The sequence below is a fragment of the Phacochoerus africanus genome, chromosome 5 (genome assembly GCF_016906955.1).
Source record: "Phacochoerus africanus isolate WHEZ1 chromosome 5, ROS_Pafr_v1, whole genome shotgun sequence".
NCBI classification, from domain to species: Eukaryota; Metazoa; Chordata; class Mammalia; order Artiodactyla; family Suidae; genus Phacochoerus; species Phacochoerus africanus.
The window spans coordinates 94,770,130-94,789,717 of NC_062548.1; the positions used below are offsets into that span (position 1 = coordinate 94,770,130).

Here is a 19,588-nt window from a genome sequence, read left to right on the forward strand (position 1 = left end):
CCCCAGCTTCCTGTATTTATTTTCTGGCTGAGAAACCTTATCTGCAAAGTAAGCTTGCAGTGTTCTTCAAACTGCAATATAGTGATCAGGTTAAACAAGAAAGTCCTAGGAGTTCCCATCGTGGCACACTGGTTAACGAATCCGACTAGGAACCGTGAGGTTGCGGGTCGATCCCTGGCCTTGTTCAATGGGTTAAGGATCCAGCGTTGCCATGAGCTGTGGTGTAGGTTGCAGACTTGGCTGGGATCCCGCGTTGCTGTGGCTCTGACGTAGACCGGCGGCTACAACTCCGATTAGACCCCTAGCCTGGGAACCTCCATATGCTGCAAGAGCAGCCCAAGAAATGGCAAAAAGACCAAAAAAAAAAAAAAAAAAAGTCCTAATCTGCTCTGATCCTGCTGGTTGCAGCTCTATTCATTACTTTAAAATACTGATGTACCATGTGCCTGGTTAGCTGCTACCCATGTTACATTTATATTGTACAACTCCTTTAATTCACTGTAAGAATGATATTATTATTCATAATAATAACCACATTAATAAAAGCAACTACTATTTACTTGAATGCTTACTCTGTGCCAGGCCCTTAGCACTCTAATTGAACTATTATTCATTTTTCACAATGACCCTAATTGGTAGATATTATTATCCCATTTTATAGAGAATACTGAGCCTCTGCAAGGTCGAAGGACTTCCACAAAGTCAGAGGATTGCAAGAGTATGAGCTGCAATTTTCTGAAATCTGACATGAGGAGCAGATTCTTGGGCTTCCCTTGTGATTGTTCCCAAGAATGAAAGGGAATATCAAGACAGATTAAAAGGAGTCATTTGTGTCCTCTCAGGGAGGGTCATGTCAGAATCTAGATCTCTGCGTAGATCTTTGACTCTAAACTCACTGCTCATTGCACCACCCTCCTTACTCTCATAGTTAAGGTATGAACATCCTTGATCAATGTCTGTTAATTAAGTAATTCAAGTGCCCCATTAAGATTTCTAAGCTGAAACATAAATCGATAACAGCAAAATAGTCTTGAGATGAATGGCAAATATTTTCCTACTTATGTGCTTATTTCACACACACACACATGCATACACACACCCTTTTTGTGGAAAGGGATTTATCTATCAGCCACCAGTTCTTCAAAGTCATGTGTATAACCCTTAGATAGGTATAATCCTCGAGGCACATCTGTGTACCTGAAAAAGTAGTGATCATTCTCTTTACTATTGGATTCTGGCTTCAATACATCTCACAACAAGGAAAGATACCCTGGTACGCAAACCAGAAAAAAACAGACAAAGAGAAAGAACAATAGGGCATGTTTTCCCTCTGCCCCAGAGCACAGAGATTGAGGGAAAAAAGCTCAAGGATTTATGGATTTGATAGGCCTTTCCTTTTCAGATGTCTGTTTTAGAAATTAAGAAACTGAGACAAAGAGAGGCTAGGCAGCCTGACTTAGGTAAAAGCTTTGTGATTAAACTAAGTCTAGATGCAGACCTTCAAAATTCTGGTCTTTAGCCCATTTATTTCCGCTGCCTTTTAAGGATTATGAACAAGATCAAATAAAATACATTGTGACTGTCTACCTCAGATTTCAAGCCTAGGCATATTAAAAATACAAACATATTACTCCTACTCTTACCTTTTTAAGTATGAGCGACACTTTTAAGTATAAATCCCATGACAGGAGAGTGAAATTCACTCTTAAAAAAAAACAAACAAAAAAACACCCCAAAATCAGTATCCCCAAAGAGATCTTGATGCTATGAAAAGATCCAAATGGGCGTGCAGTACCACAAGTTGTTAAGATGAAAAAGTATAGAGATTTGTTGAAAGTTGAAACCATTAAATAAATTACAAGTTTTAACATAAATGAGAAAAAAGACATGGATAATTATTAATGATTGCAAACCATATTAGCAGAAAAAAAAAAGATTTGGAGTACTTACTGGCTACTCCTTATTATAATTGAAATATATTCAGGTCACGTTAGGAGCAAGACTAAGTTTAGAAAAGTAGAGTGATTGTGAAATCTGGGTCAGATAAAATAGTTGTGTGAATCTGAGAGCTATCAGGCTGCCTATCCAAACTTGCTCATTTTCTTCTAGCATTGCCATTCAAAGAATATAAAATGAGAATGACAAAAAATGTATTGTGCTTCTGCTGAGGATAGTTCTAGGAAAATTCTTCTGCAGCTGGAGAATTTTAACTCAGGTGTTTTCACTCTAAAAGTAGTTTACACCCCATAAAATGAGGTTAAAGGAGGGAAGGAGTGGGGTGGACAGGGGGTTGACACATGCAAACTGTTTAGAATGGATAAGAAATGAGGTCCTGCTGTATAGCTCAGGGAACTATATCCAGTCACTTGGGATGGAACATGATGGAAGGTAATATGAGAAAAAGAATGTGTGTATGTGTATACATATAACTGAGTCACTTTGCTCTACAGCAGAAATTGACGGAATATTGTAAATCAACTATAATAAAAATATTTCAAAAATGATTTGAAAGTGATAGTTTAGCTTGCCATTTATAACTGAATGTGTATATAACTTTCCACCTTTTCCTAGAGAAATTGGCTAAAAATTATAGCTAGTATGAGATGGGGCCACAATACCACATTCTGTTATATCTTAACTATATTTGTAATTATTTTTATTAATAATTAGGCTATTAATTAGGCTAATCTTTGAACTAGGTTTTTACAAAGTGAAGAAAGAAGATTATTCAACTCTTAGAAAGTATTTTTGTCTGCTCTGTGCCAGGCACTGATCTTGGTGCAAGGTTTTTGCCTACATAAAGCATAAATTCTAGTGGAGATTCATTTTCCCTTTTGGTGAGGGAGGGGGTGGGGCATGGCTAACCCTAAGTACTATGATCAAGGGAATCCTAACTTTTCTTCTCCATCTTGCTGAACCTCCCTGAATTACCAGGGCATCCAGTTCATCCATGAGATTATAAATCTCTCTTTGAAATTCTTACCCAGAACTGCACTAACCAATGGTTGAAGGGATTGTTTCCCTAATTTCTCTTTCTGATCTTTCATCATTAGTGTGTAGAAATGCAATCAATTTCTGTGTATTAATTTCATATCCTGCAACTTTACTAGATTAATTGTTGAGCTATAATAGTTTTCTGGTAGTGTCTTTAGGATTTTCTAGGTATAGAATCATGTCATCTGCAAACAGTGATAGTTCTTCTTTTCCAATTTGGATTCCTTTTCTTTTTCTTCTCTGGTTGCCATGGCTAGGACTTCCCAGACTATGTTGAATAATGTTGGTGAAAGAGGAGATGTTTGTCTTGTTCCTAATCTTAGTGGAAATGCTTTCAGTTTTTCACCTTTGAGAATAATGTTAGCTGTGGATTTGTCATAAATGGCTTTTATTATATTGAGGTAGTTCCTCTCTATGCCCACTCTCTGGAGAGTTTTTATCAGGAATGGTGTTGAATTTTGTCAAAAGCTTTTTCTGCACCTATTGAGATGAATCTAAGTATAGAACTACCATATGACCTAGCAGTCGCACTCCTGGGCATATATCCAGACAAAAATTTCATTGAAGAAGACACATGCTCCTGTATGTTCATCAGTACTATTCACAGTAGTCAAGACATGGAAACAACTTAAATGCCCATCGACGGATGAATGGATTAGGAAGATGTGGTATACATATACAATGTAATACTAGTCAGCCATAAAAAAGGACAAAATAATGCCATTTGCAGCAACATGGATGGAACTAGAGACTCATAGTGAATAAAGTAAGTCAGAAAGACATCATATGATATCACTTATGCATGGAGTCTAAAATATGGCATAAATGATATATTGACACAACAGAAAAGATCATGGATATGTTGGACAGACTTGTGTTTGCTGGGGGGAGGGGGAGGGATTGGGAATCTGGGGTTAGTAAATGAAAACTCTTGCTTTTGGCATGGATGAGCAACGAGATCCTGCTGTATAGCACAGGGAACTATATATCAAATCACTTGTAATGGAGCAGTATGGAAGATAGTGTGAGAAAAAGAATGAATGTACATGTATGACTGGGTAACTTTGCTGTATAGCAGAAATTGACAGAACATTATAAATAATAATAAAAATTAAAAAATAATAAGCAGAATGATATTTAAACAAAGGTAGTTATGTTTTTAAATAAAATAGATATGAATATTTATCTATTTTCCTATCTTGTCATTTCACTTCAAGTTTAGTATCTTAAAATATATTTTCTGTAACAAGCTTCCATTTATCTTTAAATATTTTTGTATAGGTCCATATCAATTATGTATAAAGTTTTAGGTATTTAATAAATGTGGATACACTGATTCTATAAAAATTCTAGAGGTCCGCTCTATCACAAAACACTTTATAAAATGTATTCTTTTATATTGGCTTGGCAACAGAAACACTAATTTGCTTTTATGACAGGAATGGAATGACATCTGTTATAAGAGTCATTGAAAACTATGTCATGCCCTGAACTGATACTTGAAATAGAAGTGTGGGAAAATGTGGTATAGAAAAAAAATTTACTAATTTCAAAAAAAAAAAAAAAGAATTGTCCTAACTCCACATTTATTCAGCATTTTGTAGCTAATGTGGGACTCATGAAGTAGTATACTCAGTCTTATACCTGCTTGCTTATGTCAGAAATATCCAATTCCACTCCTGTGATTTCATTCATGGTGATGTGTTAGCATTTATCAGAATTATCACCTGCATTATGTGGCTCTTAAAATACTCATTCCTGATCAATATATATGTCAAAACAATCTGCACATATTAAAATATGAATCACCAGGAAAAAAAATGTAGGTTTAACTAGCTTGAAAATCATAGTGAGAAATCATAAAACTTAGAAAATCATCCATGGAAAACATTTTATCAACTTCTAAAGATTCCCAAAGAAAAGCAATCCTAAATCAACTTTCCCAAAGCTTAATAGCTCTTTCTCTTTTCAAGGAACTATACTTAAGAATTAATAAAATTCCTTTTTGTTATTGCTTAAGTTCATTTTCTCTTCTTTTGTTGTCAGTGGATGGTTGTTAATCCTTTATACATATTTGTTTAAAGAATAAGGGATATGGTATTCTTTATAATAATCCTTTTTCAAGATAAAGGTAAACTAAAACACCAGGACTGGCATTGAAAAGATGTGATTTATTAAGTTGGCACAAATCAAGTAAATATACCAATTATATGAGTGTGCTTAATTTCTGAGCATTTTCTCATAGTGGATTAATTTAGAACTAATATAGCTGTGTATACTAGATGATAAAGAGATGATGATGTTTATTATCACACAGCTTGATGTAGTTTATTTATTGAAATCTTACAATGTGTCTGGCATTGAATTGATTGCCTTTATGTAAATTTCCTCCCATGCATTTTCTTTTTTATTTATTTTAACTATCCTGTAAAGTATTATCTCCCTATAAAAAAGTCTTAGAGATCATACAGTTATGTTGTGCTGGAGCTGGAATTTGAACTCAGGGAGTCTGATGCCAGAGCTTGCACTCTTAATCACTCTGAAAAGTAAAGTATCCATTAATAAATCCTGTCAGGAAACTCATTGGCCACAGCAAATACTGGCTCAATTGGCCATGGGTTTGGAAGAAATCAAAGCTGTGTGGACCTGGTTAACTTTATAGCACTAATTAGACATAGACTTATTTTTTCTTTTATACAAATATATATTTTTTACATGGGTACATAAGTATAGAAACTGACCAGTTGCCTGCTGTGAAATTTTGAGGCCCTTTATAAAGGAATTTAGCTATCTGGATATAGATAACTAATTTACCTTGAGTCAGTATGTCTTATATCTTTTGGAAAGCCATGATATGCACTTTGTAGAGAAAGAGTATGAATCTCTCTTAATCCTTAATGTCAAAATAGCTATGATTTATAAGGTGATATGATAGCAGATGCATAATATTGTGGAGCCCTGCAGATGGATTTATCCAAAGTGCTATTTAGAGTCCGGAAAGGTCCTAGGACTGTTAACAAGCAAGAACTTCCCACTTGACACTTTAGATGAGATGCCTTTGGAAATAAGAGTACGAGACAAACTTCGATCCATATTCATATACATTAACAGTGAAAGGGAACAAGAATAAAATAGATTTTGTGGATTTAGGGTAAACATCAAGTTCCAGTGTTATCTGAAAGTATTCAACCAGTTGTTAATATAGGGCAGGGCAAGAGAGAGCTTCTGTAGCTTAGTCATATTTTATGATTTTTCTGATAAAATTCAGGATGTTTTCTATCTCAACTTGTGATTATTTTACAAAGTTATTATGGGCCACGGATATATAAGCCATGGAAGAGATCCTGTGTTTTTAGGGGACTGGCATACAAAAGTAACTAATTTCAAATATTTTAGTGATGGTAAAACTGAAAAACCTCAATAGTTATATTTAATTAACGAAGCATAATAACCAACTAACAAAAGCAAATGGTTTTATAAATTGAAGTCTATACATGCTTGAAATAATGAAAGCTCTATGAAGATTTATTCAAGTTATTTGAGTTAACTATAGGTACTTTGTGTGTGTATATATTCACATTAATTGAATGAAATTAAATGAGAATAGTTACAGTCAATGAATTGATACCTGGATTTTATTTGGTTAAAAAAAAACTGTTTTATACATGAAAAGGCACTAAACATTGTGTATCTTTTCATGATGTACTTGCAAGTTGCATGAACTGATAAGTTCTAAACATGAAACTATCAACCTAGTTTTTCACTGCTATCCTCTGCCTACAGGTTGTATATAAAAATAATGATGTAAGGCTGGAATTATCTCGACTTGCCAAGCAAGGAGACCCTAAGATGAAGATCCATGGAGTGGTCGCATTTAAATGTGAGAATGTTGCAACTTTGGACCCAATCACCTTCGAAACCCCAGAATCTTTCATCTCTTTGCCTAAATGGAATGCAAAGAAAACAGGCTCCATATCATTTGATTTCCGCACAACAGAGCCAAATGGCCTCATCTTATTTAGTCATGGAAAGCCACGACACCAAAAAGACGCCAAGCACCCCCAGATGATAAAAGTTGACTTCTTTGCCATTGAGATGCTGGATGGCCACCTCTACCTCCTCCTGGACATGGGGTCAGGTACAATCAAAATCAAAGCCCTGCAGAAGAAGGTGAATGATGGAGAATGGTATCATGTGGACTTCCAGAGAGATGGACGGTCAGGTAATTTATCATTTTTTTAATGCTGTTTATTTGCTGGAACACTCCATCCGTTCTTCACCATTCCTAAGGAATTAAAACCAAGATATTTTAAGATTTTCTGCATTTCTGCCTTTAGGGTAAAAGAAATTGTTATTATTTCTGTTTCACATCATGTAAGAATCAGGAGGTAATTCATCATCATAGTTGGGCATCGATGCCCAAATGCTCAAGTGGCTTCTAGAATAGCTTCTTAAAATGAACATTAAATGGATAATCAAGTGCCAAATCTTGCAGGAAATTTTATCTTGAATTTGCAAATGACAAAACTCAGAGTTCTCGTATTCCCAATTATCTCTTAAATCCTTGTATGTTTGGAGGTGCCTGAGGAGGGAAATATGAAATATGAAAAAATTTTCAACAAGCCATATATCAAACCCTTAGTTTAATACGGTAGACTTTTTATCCAAGTTGGGCTTCTGGTATCAGAAACACTTTAATCAATACAGTAGGATTTCAAGACACTGGCAAAACTCTACTTGCTGCCTTCCAAATAGCTTCCCTTTCTTATGGAAGAGGTTTGGAATTCCATCAACAGGAATTCTTTTATCTGGCTTCCTTTTGCTGCACTTTTTGTTGTTTTGGAGTTGTGGATGTGATGTGGGGGAAGGAGGAGATGTAAGAGAAAAGGCCTGAAGAAAAAAACGAGTACTTACTCTGACATTTGGAGGTAGATTAGGGACTTTAGGTTTGAGTAGCATTAGGTAGGTGGGGGCAAGAATCATTCAGGCAAAGGAAATAGGATTTGTGGAAACTCAGAAAGAAGAGGGAGAGGGAGAGAGAGAGGCAACTTGGTTTAGGTCTACAACTATATTTATGTTTTTTACTTTCTTCACCCTATGCCTTCATACTGATTGTACCTCTCAATTACAAATCCAATTATCTTCTTATAATTGAAGACAGCCGCTGTCCTCCTCCCTCTCCCCCCCACACTCCCTTATTTGCTTTTATGCTACACAATCCGCTCTGGATTTTCCACTAAATACAAGTGTAAGCTTGGCCTAGGCATTTTTTTGTGGGCCTGAATTTCTTTCTTGGTAAAGCATATTGGGAAGGACCCAGTATTCATTGGACTCCAGACCCAATGATGGGAAATCAATAGCCATGGGGCCTGGGACTCTATATTTTTTGTGAAGCTTTCCAAGGAACCCCATCAGTCACATTTGGGAACCACAGATCAGATGACAGTGTTTTTTTCAGATCCAAGAATAAGTGGTAACTATCCTAGGAAGGCCATGCTGAAGTCCCAGGGTGTCCTCTTCTGTGTTCATTGTTTATTTCTGGCTTCTCAGTAGCAGAATGGTTTCCTATTTTGTAATTATTCATGCCTTCTTTTCCTGTTTATTGATTAAGAAAGGAGATTGTGTTTGCCTTCCTAGAAATATCTTTTTTGCCCACTAAAATAAAGAAATGAAATGTATAAAAATTGGGTGAAAGCTAGGAGTGAGGGTAGAGAGTTGAAGGATGGTCAGAACCCAGTGCTCTGATCCCCCAAATACCTTGGAGACTCTTTCTGATTCATCCCTCTCTGGAAATTTGACCTCCCTAAGTGCTTTCATTTCCTTAAAGTTCAAAAGGAAGATCAGTTACCATTCTGTGCAATTCTGCTATGTTATCATTTTTTCCAGTATTTTAGATGATTGAGAATAGACAGTAAAATATATACATATCTATTTTTTGGTCTATTGTACTATACTGATTCCATTAGGAATTGGATTCCTCTTTGTTTTTCTGATTTAAGCTGAGAAGAGCTCATTGATAGAACAGAAGAACAGCCATAGAGGGCCTCCCTTTGGCTTCCCCCAACCTATTTCTGCCAGAGTTAGCATTTAATTTGCAACTTAAGAACATTCAAACAAAAGCTTTAAGAAGAGGATGGGAACATGGACTAATTTTGTGTTTTGAAATATTAACTTATGAATGCTAAATAGTTTGATGTAAAATATGTCTAGAATAACATTTTGAGAATGACTTTCTAGATTTTATAACAACTTAAAACATAACTGATCAGATTAAATTGTTATCTTTTAGAAGTTCAGAGGGACAAAAAATAGTACACTTCAGATTAGCTGTATTTCATTCACCTAGAAATAAGGCATTTTCATAGTTAGAAAGAAGCATGAAGAAATGTATGAAGAAATACATGGTTAATGTCAAAGTTTTAGTAAAATGCAAAATAATGTAAAAAGGGACATAAAACCATTAATTATTCACTTCATAATGACTTATACCAGATATTTCTTTCCAGTCTTGTGGTGATGCAATCTAATTAGTTTCCCAAATTCCTTGGATGACCTATTGCAACAAGGATCAAATACATACCTCAAGCAGAGTAAAATCTACTTTTTCTGTTTAAGCTCTTTAATTCATCCAAATTACCAAAAGTTTGTAAAGCGGCCTGTTTATATCCTAATTGGAAATTGCAAAGGGGGAAATATCTAATTTATGAAGTTCAGAACTGGATGGGAAGGAGAGAGAGATGTCTTAAGTGAATGTTGCTTGCAGTACAAAAGAAGATAAAACCGGATTTTTGCTGGAATCCAATGGAAGGATTTAGTATGCTTTGTGGTGTTTTGATGGTAAAGTACTTTTATTTGATTACAATTTTAGATTAGCGAATTGGAACAAATAATGTAAAAATCAATGCTCATTCACTAAACCAAGTTCTGCCTTTACTAAAAAAAGAGAACTCATATTATGTTGGCTTAGCTCAAGGGAGTTTAATGTAATTTTAATAACTGCAGCTGTTAATATTTTATATATAGTATTTTAATTAAGTTCTATATTTGCACACTGCATTGGTTTGGTATAAAGCAGCTTTTTAAAGATTGAATGAATAGCTGTACTATTTTATTCAGCTTTTATTTTACTTAAAGGGTGTTTCTGAGTTAGGCTTGGTGAAATACTAAGATTTATAGCTCAGTTAAAACTAAGAAGCTAGAATTTCAAGAAATAATTTGTTTCACCCGTTTTTTCACTTCAGTTATGTCCAGAGGCTATATGAAAATTACTCTTAATATAATGTGGGAAATAATATTGATATGTCAAGAGGGCTATGTGGGCTGATTTCTGACTCATGGGCAATGAAGGTCATATCTATTGATTTGCCTGGGATACCCTTTAGCTGAATATTAAAAATATTTGATGAGCCATATTATCTCTGTAATTAAAGTAGACAGAACCCAGTCCTATAAATTATTCTTTCTCCTACTGACCATACTAAAGCAAGTAGGACTAAAAACCATGGTGATTAATTTGATGCTAATAACTTTTGGCTGTCTTGGTCAGAGATAGGATTAAAACTATATTTGGTGGATGGACTGAACTTTTAATATTTCCTAGTTTACAAGGGAATCCATGTATGACAGAGCCTCTCTTATTTATGTTTATATCCACAGGTCCAGGTGCTTTCTTGTGTAATAAATACTTGCTGAATACATATTTGGTATATAAAAAAGAATAAAAGCACATGAATGGCTCAATGCCAACCAACCCTAATATTCTAAAAGTAGTAAATGGTCATTACACTTGGAGAGTAATAGCACTCTTTTAGTTTTAAATGAAATTATTTCAAGGAATTACATTACTTCCTGAAATCAGTTTACACAATATAAGATTACAGGTGCTGTCCTTCTTTTACCAATACAGTGTCATCCTCCAAGTGTAGGCATCCAGAAAAAAAATAAAAAATAGTAATGCAGTGAAGAAGTTAAACAATTGTTATAGAACTTCAGTAAGTCTAGTCCAAAAATTACAGCCTTTTGTGAGACCAGGACTGCTATTCCTGCTTGTTCATGAGATCCTTATATCATTTAGCAAACATGTAGGTGGAAGGAAAATTAATCCTGAGGGAAGACATTCTTTCTGAGGACTGGGATACAGCTACAGAAAGCATGCTACTGACAAGGAGATAGTTGCTCAGTATGTCCATCTTCTGCTAATTTGCCCTTCTGTCCTTTGTTCACTAACAGGTGGATACCTGAGCTCTTTGTTTGATGAGGAATTTGCCTTCATTTGAATACTTTTCCAGAACTTCATTTTCAGCACAGTTAGTTGTGTTGGGTTTTCTGTCTCTTCTTCCATCCTTTGACTAGGGGAAAGAAAGAAGCCCACTCATCCCCTATTTTGACTGAACGTGTTTGGCCATAGTCCCTTTCTCCGTACAATATAGATATTTCCATTGCTTGCTTTATCTGTGACCTGGTGACATGGGAGGCCCTGTGGGCTAAGCTACAAATGGCATTTTCAGATACTGGACTAAACTGGCAAAGGTGGACCATACAATGTGCCAGCCTGATTTTGTAGATCAGAGTGTGTGGTTTGAGTGCTACAAAAAAATGGGTAACATAGCTACTTAAAAGAGCCAGGCCCCTAAGTTGCTGAGTTAATAAATATGATTGAAGGGACTCATTACTCTGCAAGCTTTACAGGACGTACAGCTGAACATTTTCTTACCAACCCCTCCTCCCTTTCGAAAGTTCCCCTTTCCTTCTTTTGCTTTCAAACTCAACACAAGACAGCTGCCCAGGTATTTAGCTAAAGTGTGAATTTTGCTAAATTTAGGAGGAGGTTAATGATTGTTTTCTTGGGGCATGAGTATTGTTTAAATTTGTGTTAAGCTCTTTGGCTCAGTTAAGTGTATCCTCTCAAGTATTTTTATAGCAGTCATTTTTTTTTCCTTCAAACCATCATTACACATTGAAATCAAAGAGAAAACTCATTATTCTTGTCAAATTTTGCTTGTGTACAGCAGGGTACAGCAGATTGTATCAGCAGTTATTCATGGGTAAGCCTACATTTAACAGCTAAGAAGCCATTGAGATTTGAATTGAAGTCATAGAGTTCCAGTTTAAGAACTAGAAATTACAGTGGGAAAAGCACAAGGCTCTCTCCAGAGCACATAATTAGAGGTTTATAGTAATCACTGTTTCATGTGAGCAGCACTTTCTAGCTGTCTATTACCAGCACTGATTTCTGTGTATACCATTCATGAATCACCATCCTTACGCATTTCTACTTGAACAACCATTAGATGATTTCTCTATTTAGATCTTGATTTGAATTTTCCCTCTGACTATAAACATTCCTCCCATGCCTCTACCTAGCAGCCTGTTGCATATATTGAGATAACATTAAGTAAATGTGTAATGCTTTATTTTGTACCATGTCCATAAATCACTACCCATCAATGTGAAAACTAAAATATCTTATCCATAATTTATCAATTATTTGACTGCCCTGACTAGAAGGAGTCAATTTTGCATGAAATTATGTTAAATTTTATTTAATTGATGCTTATATTTACTCTGAACAAGTTTAAAAAGAAGAAACTCCTCCTGCTCAAAACATTTTCAGTTTTGCACATTTTCCTCTAGTTTTTGTTAACATGCTCATATATTTTATATAGTTGCAATTAAAGTATAAACAATTTCTCAGACTATTTAATGATGATGTCATAAACTCTTTTTTTTAATCAAAAATATCTAAGTAACACAAACTATTTTCTGATAATCATGAAAACAGCACCTAAGAGTCAAAGCAGAGCTTTGCTGAGGCACCTTAACCAGGCTTCCAGGCTTGTAGGACTCAAATGTGTTAACATGCACAGTGTCTGTAGCAAAGAAAGCCACAGAGACAAATATTGGCCATACCCATCTAAGCACTGCCTAGGGGAATTTAGTACTTCACCCCTGCTGTAAATATAGAGGCAGGTTATCTTATTTGGGATGGGGAAGGGTACCAGACCATCGTATGATATCACGACACATTTCCTTACCTTAGGCACTCTCCTTCTTCAGAATCCATGTTCCCCACTCCTTTAAGTAAGAGTTAGCTCTCATTGTAAATATAATTACAATAGAGAGATAAGATAGACCTGTTATATAGATGTTATGTAGTTGTATATTCTGGTTCCTGTAATAATTAAAGCTCCCATTATAAATTAATATAGACACATTTGGATTATAAACTGGCATCCCATATTGACAGAGCTACCTAGAAAACATTCTGTATCTGCAATAGTTAATTTTAGCATAGAGAATGAATAACTTGGCATTCTTATTTTTACCTTGGTCTCATGGGCTTGCTGAATATCAGTCAAACTTTGAGAGATGGAACCTCGCTATCCAAATCCAACAAGTCTCCTTTCTAGACCTACCTGGCCAAGGGGCAGACACTGGACTATGGTGACAATTGCATCCTCAGAAAATAGTTACCTGACCACACCCAGCCACAGTGACCATCACTGTGGAAAGCTGAGCGCAAATCTATGGAACTTCCGCAAAATGATATTTTAATTGCTGCAAAATATGTTACTTGATTGATACTTACAACTTCCCAGCCTTGTGTATGATCATTTTTAAAATTCATAAGTATACATATGTTGTTCTGAGTGTGTGTCTATATATGTGCCCATGCTTAACTTATGACATGTATGTAGTATACAAATATGTGCTGTTGGTGAAGATGTTCAGGCAGTTCAAAAAGTGCATAAGTGGAGTTCCTGTCGTGGTGCAGTGGTTAACAAATCTGACTAGGAACCATGAGGTTGCAGGTTCCATCCCTGGCCTTGCTCAGTGGGTTAAGGACCCAGCGTTGCTGTGAGCTGTAGTGTGGGTCACAGAGGCGGCTCGCGTCCTGCATTGCTGTGGCTCTGACATAGGCCGGAGGCTACAGCTCCTATTCGACCCTTAGCCTGGGAACATCCATATGCTGCAGGCGCGGCCCTAGAAAAGGCAAAACAAAACAAAACAAAAAACCAAAAAACAACCTGCATAAGTGAAGAGTTTTCCTTCACTACACACTTCCCTACCTAAGTCACTCCCACCTCCATTAGTAAAATAATTTAGTGTTGAAAAATTCCCAGGTATTTTCCTATACACCAACATATCCATATGAAATACACATATATAATAAATGTAGACCTTTTTTACACAGACAAGATCACTCTTCACAACTTGTTGGGCGACTTAAAAAAATACTAAGAAATTTTTCTATGCTGTTTCTTTGTTGTGACATCATATGTCCCTTACTTTGAACATATCAATATTTACTTAATCATTCCTCTATTGATGAACATTTAACTTTTTACTTTTATAAAATTTCAGTTTAAGCTAATGCGTAAAGAAAGTTTTAATATTATATCTTATGCATATTAGCCATAATTTCTATAGGACGCATTCTGAGAACTGGACTTGCTGGGTTAATTGCATATTTAATTTTAAAGATATGACAGGTTATTTTACTAACAGACTCTTTCAGTCTACACTCATATCTCCAATATTTGAAGTGCCTTTTCTCCTCTCTATCTTAGTCTTTACTAGATATTATCAAACTTAAAAATTTTGCTCCAAGATTTATTTTTCATCTATCAGTTTAATTGCTGAAATTCCTAGCTCACAGTAATCCAAGTAAACAGTAAAATGTAATAATAAACAGAAAACTATATTAACTATATTTTTGTTTTGTTTTCAAGCAAAGTTTATTTCAGTTCCTATAAAAAACCTAGTACATGAAATTACTTTTTAAAAAGACACAGAAAACTGAAAATAAAGAAAGAAAAAAAGAAAAAGAAAGAAGGAAGGAAGATAGCTCTCCATTCATAATCCCAGTACTCCAAAACTTCCTTTATTAATATTTTGGTTCTTTTTTTCCAATTATTTATGGGAATTATGTATTTTGCATTTTGTATCATACCATGAAATTGATGCTTCATTCTGTTTTTATTGCTTATGCCTTTTTCCTGAGTTTAGATTTGTTAATAGGTTACTAAATAACTTGACAAATAAATTTGTAAGTTTGTGGAATCTGATTCTCTTCTGCAGTGAAAAGTGAAGCAGAATTATGGATAGGTAACATTTTTATTTAACTAAAAAATTATCTTAAGGAGTAATTTCAAAAATTTTTACTCACAAAAGAACTTTAGTGACCATCCAGTCAAGTCCTTTATTTTTCATAAGAGACACACTGAGGCCTAATGAATCTGTTATTTGGCAAGTCTCCTCAGCTGGTTAGTTGACAAGCTAGAGCATGAAAATTGGTTTCCTTTGACTAAGCCAAATCATTTTCCATTGCAGCACACTGTTTTCTAACCCCTCACTTCCCAATCACTTGAACTTTTGCAGTAATTTAAAGCTTGAGACCAAATTAACTTATTTTAAATCTCACCTTTGCTTCATGTTTCTTTTCACCCTGTAAGCTAATCTTCGGGAAATGGAATAGCCAAGAAAAAGTGAATGAGTAAAAGAGTGGAAGCCAACAGTTTATAAATACCAAAGCAAATCCTGAACTTGATTTCCGTTTTTATAACTAAGAACTCTTTTAAACAGTTTTGCATCTTTTACATATAATTTTACATAAAATGTGAATTTATCATTTATGCTTATGAATATTCTTAAATAAATATTACCTTATCTATTTATCACCTTTGTTTTTACCTTTTATATATGCCATGAAAACAACTAGGTTTAAATCTTAATATAAGTTAGTGTGATTGCCACATTAAAATGATAAAAATCTGGAGTACACAAATATATTTGTTTTTTAGCTGAAATTTCATTTCTTTAAAGATAAAATAGCACAGCAGGGTGCTCTGGATGCTTAAATAGTGAAGCAGGAAGCACTCATCCAAATAAGTTCCCAAATGTGACTACCATCTATAAATGTTTAACAGCACAGATATAACAATGTTTACATAAAATATTTGTTTAATTTGCTAGAAACTCCACGTGTAATTATAGTGGAAGAAGGTAGAATGCATGAAGTAATAAAGCTATTCTGAAGAAAAGGTGTCAATATTTGTAGTTCCTGGAAAAAAATAGAGGGGTAATAACCCTATAACATATAAGCAATAATGTACTCAGATAATACTCAAATTCTTTTCTTTTAAATATGTATTTACATGTGGTCATGCTTCAATCCTTGGAAAATTCTTATTTTCTATTTATATAGAGCTGTGGCAACAACTCATTTTCTTTAGTTATTGATGACTAAGGTTTAAATATTCGTTTCATGTTTTCTTGGTAACCCCTGCCTTTAGAACTCAATTACAATGAGATAGGTACTTGAGAACCTTAGAATTGAAATTTCATTGTTCACATGTGTAAGTGTTAAATTGATTTAAATGAATTCAGTGATTCTATGATAAGTCCTTTGCTTAGGTGAAAATGTCATTTGATTCTTACCAATAACAAAATCATTAAGGAATTAGGGATTCAAATCCCTTATCAGAAATATTTGCACATGTGTAGGCTAAATTTCAGGACATTTGCACATGTGTAGGCTAAAATAGAAATATCTATTTGGGTTTGAATAAGTAATAAAATATAATTGTTATTTCAAATAAAATTTTACTCTTTGAGTTCTCAAAATATAAAATTAATTGTTTCTGTTCCTACTCAAGTTCTATCCATTTCTTTTTTTACCATTACTTTTGCAAAGATTTTCTAACACTTTTAAGTGAATTGGCAAAGCATGTAGAGCATCTAGTTGATTTTTGGTCATGGTTATTTCATTCTATTATGTTGTTTGAAGAATATTTCAGTGAATGATACGTAATATAGACATTTGCTCATTGAGCCTCCATACCTTGAATCTGGGGCTAAATTAATGTGCTAATTCTTTTTGGAATATATTTGAGTTGAAATTAGGTTTATATTTCTTTTGCTTCCTCTCCCATTTTTCATTGCTTCTTCACGTGAGAACTTTATTTTTCTAAATGTTTTATTTTATTATTTTTTTTTCATCTTTTGTCTTTTTAGGGCCACACCTGCAGCATATGGAGGTTCCCAGGCTAGGGGTTGAATTGGAGCTCTAGCTGCCGGCCTACACCACAGCCACAGTAACACCAGATCTGAACCCACGTCTGCAACCTACACCACAGTTCATGGCAACACCATATCCCTAACCCACCGAGCTGGGCCAGGGATCGAACCTGGCCCCTCATGGATACTAGTTGGGTTCGTTAACCACTGAGCCACGATAGGAACTCCAGAACTTTAAAATTGTCTCTTAAAGGGATTATAAGGAGCTATGAGAAAAACAACTTTATCTTTTATGATAGTAACCTCTCAGTGTTTTTTGAACAGTGGGTTACAGCATATTAGTTGGTTTTGAAATCAATTTGGTGGGTCACATCTAAAATTTACATTAGTAAACTTAAACAATAAGGAAAAATTATCAAAGTGCCTTGGAGGTAGTAGAGGTAAACATTTTCCTTTTAAAGTGTCGTTTCAGTGTGTGTGTCTATGAGTGTGTGTGTGCACTGGGCTACATGTAAACTATATGAAAACTGTAGATTAACTTTAGGTGTTGTGATCAGAAAACTCTAATCACAAAGGTATAGTGAATATCTTACCTCAGACAAAATGAACACATTGATAAAGACATTCTGAATTTAAATAATTTGTTCAGAGCAGGCACTAACACACCATAAATAAAAATTAAGAGACCCAGTCACTCCATTCTGTCAAACAAACTCTTCATGGATAATTATCCGAAATACTTGGCAGCAGATTGGCCCCAGAGAGTGTAAATGCTCTGAATATAGAAACTCCAGAGTGTACTGAGCTGTGCAAACTCTGTGCAGGAGATGGAGAGAGTGAAGTGTTATGCAAGCCCCCAAATTCCCTCATCTCAGGACTCTTCCAAGCATCCTTAGTGTCAGAATTATAACTCCATGAATAAAGACAAGACTGTTTTTCCAAGCGCTGTCCCCACCCTGAGCTAAATCAAGCTTGTTCTATGAATAAAGAGGCATATGGGGAAAATGCATAAAAATATATCCCCACTCTTATAAAACTTTGTCATTGTTCACTTACTCTGTCACCTAACAGTCATCTCTCAGTATTATGTATTCGTTTATAGGAAGTCTTCTTGAACTAATTGGAAAACTGGGGTGGCACCTCTCTTTCAACTATCCTAAAAATACAAGTCACCATGTTCATTGCATACAACAGTTTGCTTTTCGCATGTTTTTTTTTTTTTTTTTTAATGTCCGCCTTTCTTTTTGTCATTAAAACTTACTCTTTCTCATAATTTTCTTACTTCCATTAACTACTGCAAAGGTTAGGGATCATCTCAACTCAGCTCTTTGGGCATTTTGGACAATTAAAAATGCATATAATGGAATTCTATTTAGAAAAGTGTCACCATTCTCTCTCAACGTATATATTTCATTTGCCTTAAATGACTTTTAAAATATTTTTCTAAGTTGGGTTTTCCTAAATCAGTTTTCCTCTAAACACTTGCACAAATGTGAACAGTAAAAATGGGTACTTCATCATTTTCCCCTTTGCTGCCTCCTTCCAAAATCCCTATTGTAATGCTCTCTTTAAAAGGCCAAAAGAGCAATGCCTTTGAGTGTTTCTCCCCTAGGAGCCTTTTCTGTGGAAGTCTAGAGAGACAAATGTCTTCTTAATGACTTGGCTGGCCACACAGTCTCTGTCAGTGGCTTCCATGGCCTTCTTCCTCACAAAGACAGATCCCATTACACTGCCCACAGTGAATAGCACTCCTCTATTGGGATTTGGGAGTCTTCTGGGCCCTGCCTACTTAGATGCACATTTTGCATCATCCTAGGCCTTAGGTAGTCAGTGGAAGAACTAAATGCATCTTCCTAACCACCTTCTCCCCATGCTATACTTCCCTTTCTGTCTCTACCTCTGTATCTAGGTTTCAGTCCTCAGGTCTCTCCAGTTTTTGTCTGCACCCTAAATCCCCCAGGCTTCTAATACTCTTTCTTCATTAAACTCTTCTGCGACTGCTTTATGGTCTAGACCAGAGAAAGAAATCTGGAATCATCAGGAGATGGGTCAATGTGGTATCATTTTCAGGTATTATATTTGCATTTTTACAAAGATCTTTCTGGAGCTGGAATATTAACAGAACTTTGAGCAATCTGGTGGTACAGGATGGAAGTTTTGATCAGGAAAAGGCTTTCTGTCTTTCCTTTTTTCTTCTTCTCCGTCTTCTTCTTGTTTTTCTTTTGGCCATGTCCATAGCATGCAGAAGTTCCCTACCAGAGAGTGAACCTGAGGACAACACCAGAGCCTTAACCTGCTGAGCCATCAGGGAACTCCTCCTTTTTTCTTATTTTAATGAATTCTGTAATTTTTGTTTTGGGTGATCTTCAAATAATCTTATGTGAATATCTACCTCTGCATCCTCTGCTTAGGGCTGGGTTCCCTGTATATTTATAAGTTAATAGAATTATTTTCCCTTTACATTGGAGTTAGGAAGAAAAAAAAAGCTTATCAATTTAGATAAATAACTTATTTAATTAAAAGAACACACACCCGGGGTTCCCATCATGGCACAGTGGAAACGAATCTGACTAGG

General features: G+C 35.2%; 1 protein-coding gene across 1 annotated transcript in view; it reads left to right on the forward strand.

Moving 5' to 3' along the window:
• The window catches only part of NRXN1 (neurexin 1), a 1,110,288-nt gene that overhangs the window by 482,131 nt on the left and 608,569 nt on the right, over positions 1–19,588 (forward strand). Inside the window, exon 7 of the mRNA XM_047782102.1 lies at positions 6,778–7,216. Coding sequence (XP_047638058.1) covers positions 6,778–7,216 — 439 coding nt within the window. The remainder of the gene's footprint in view (positions 1–6,777; positions 7,217–19,588) is intronic.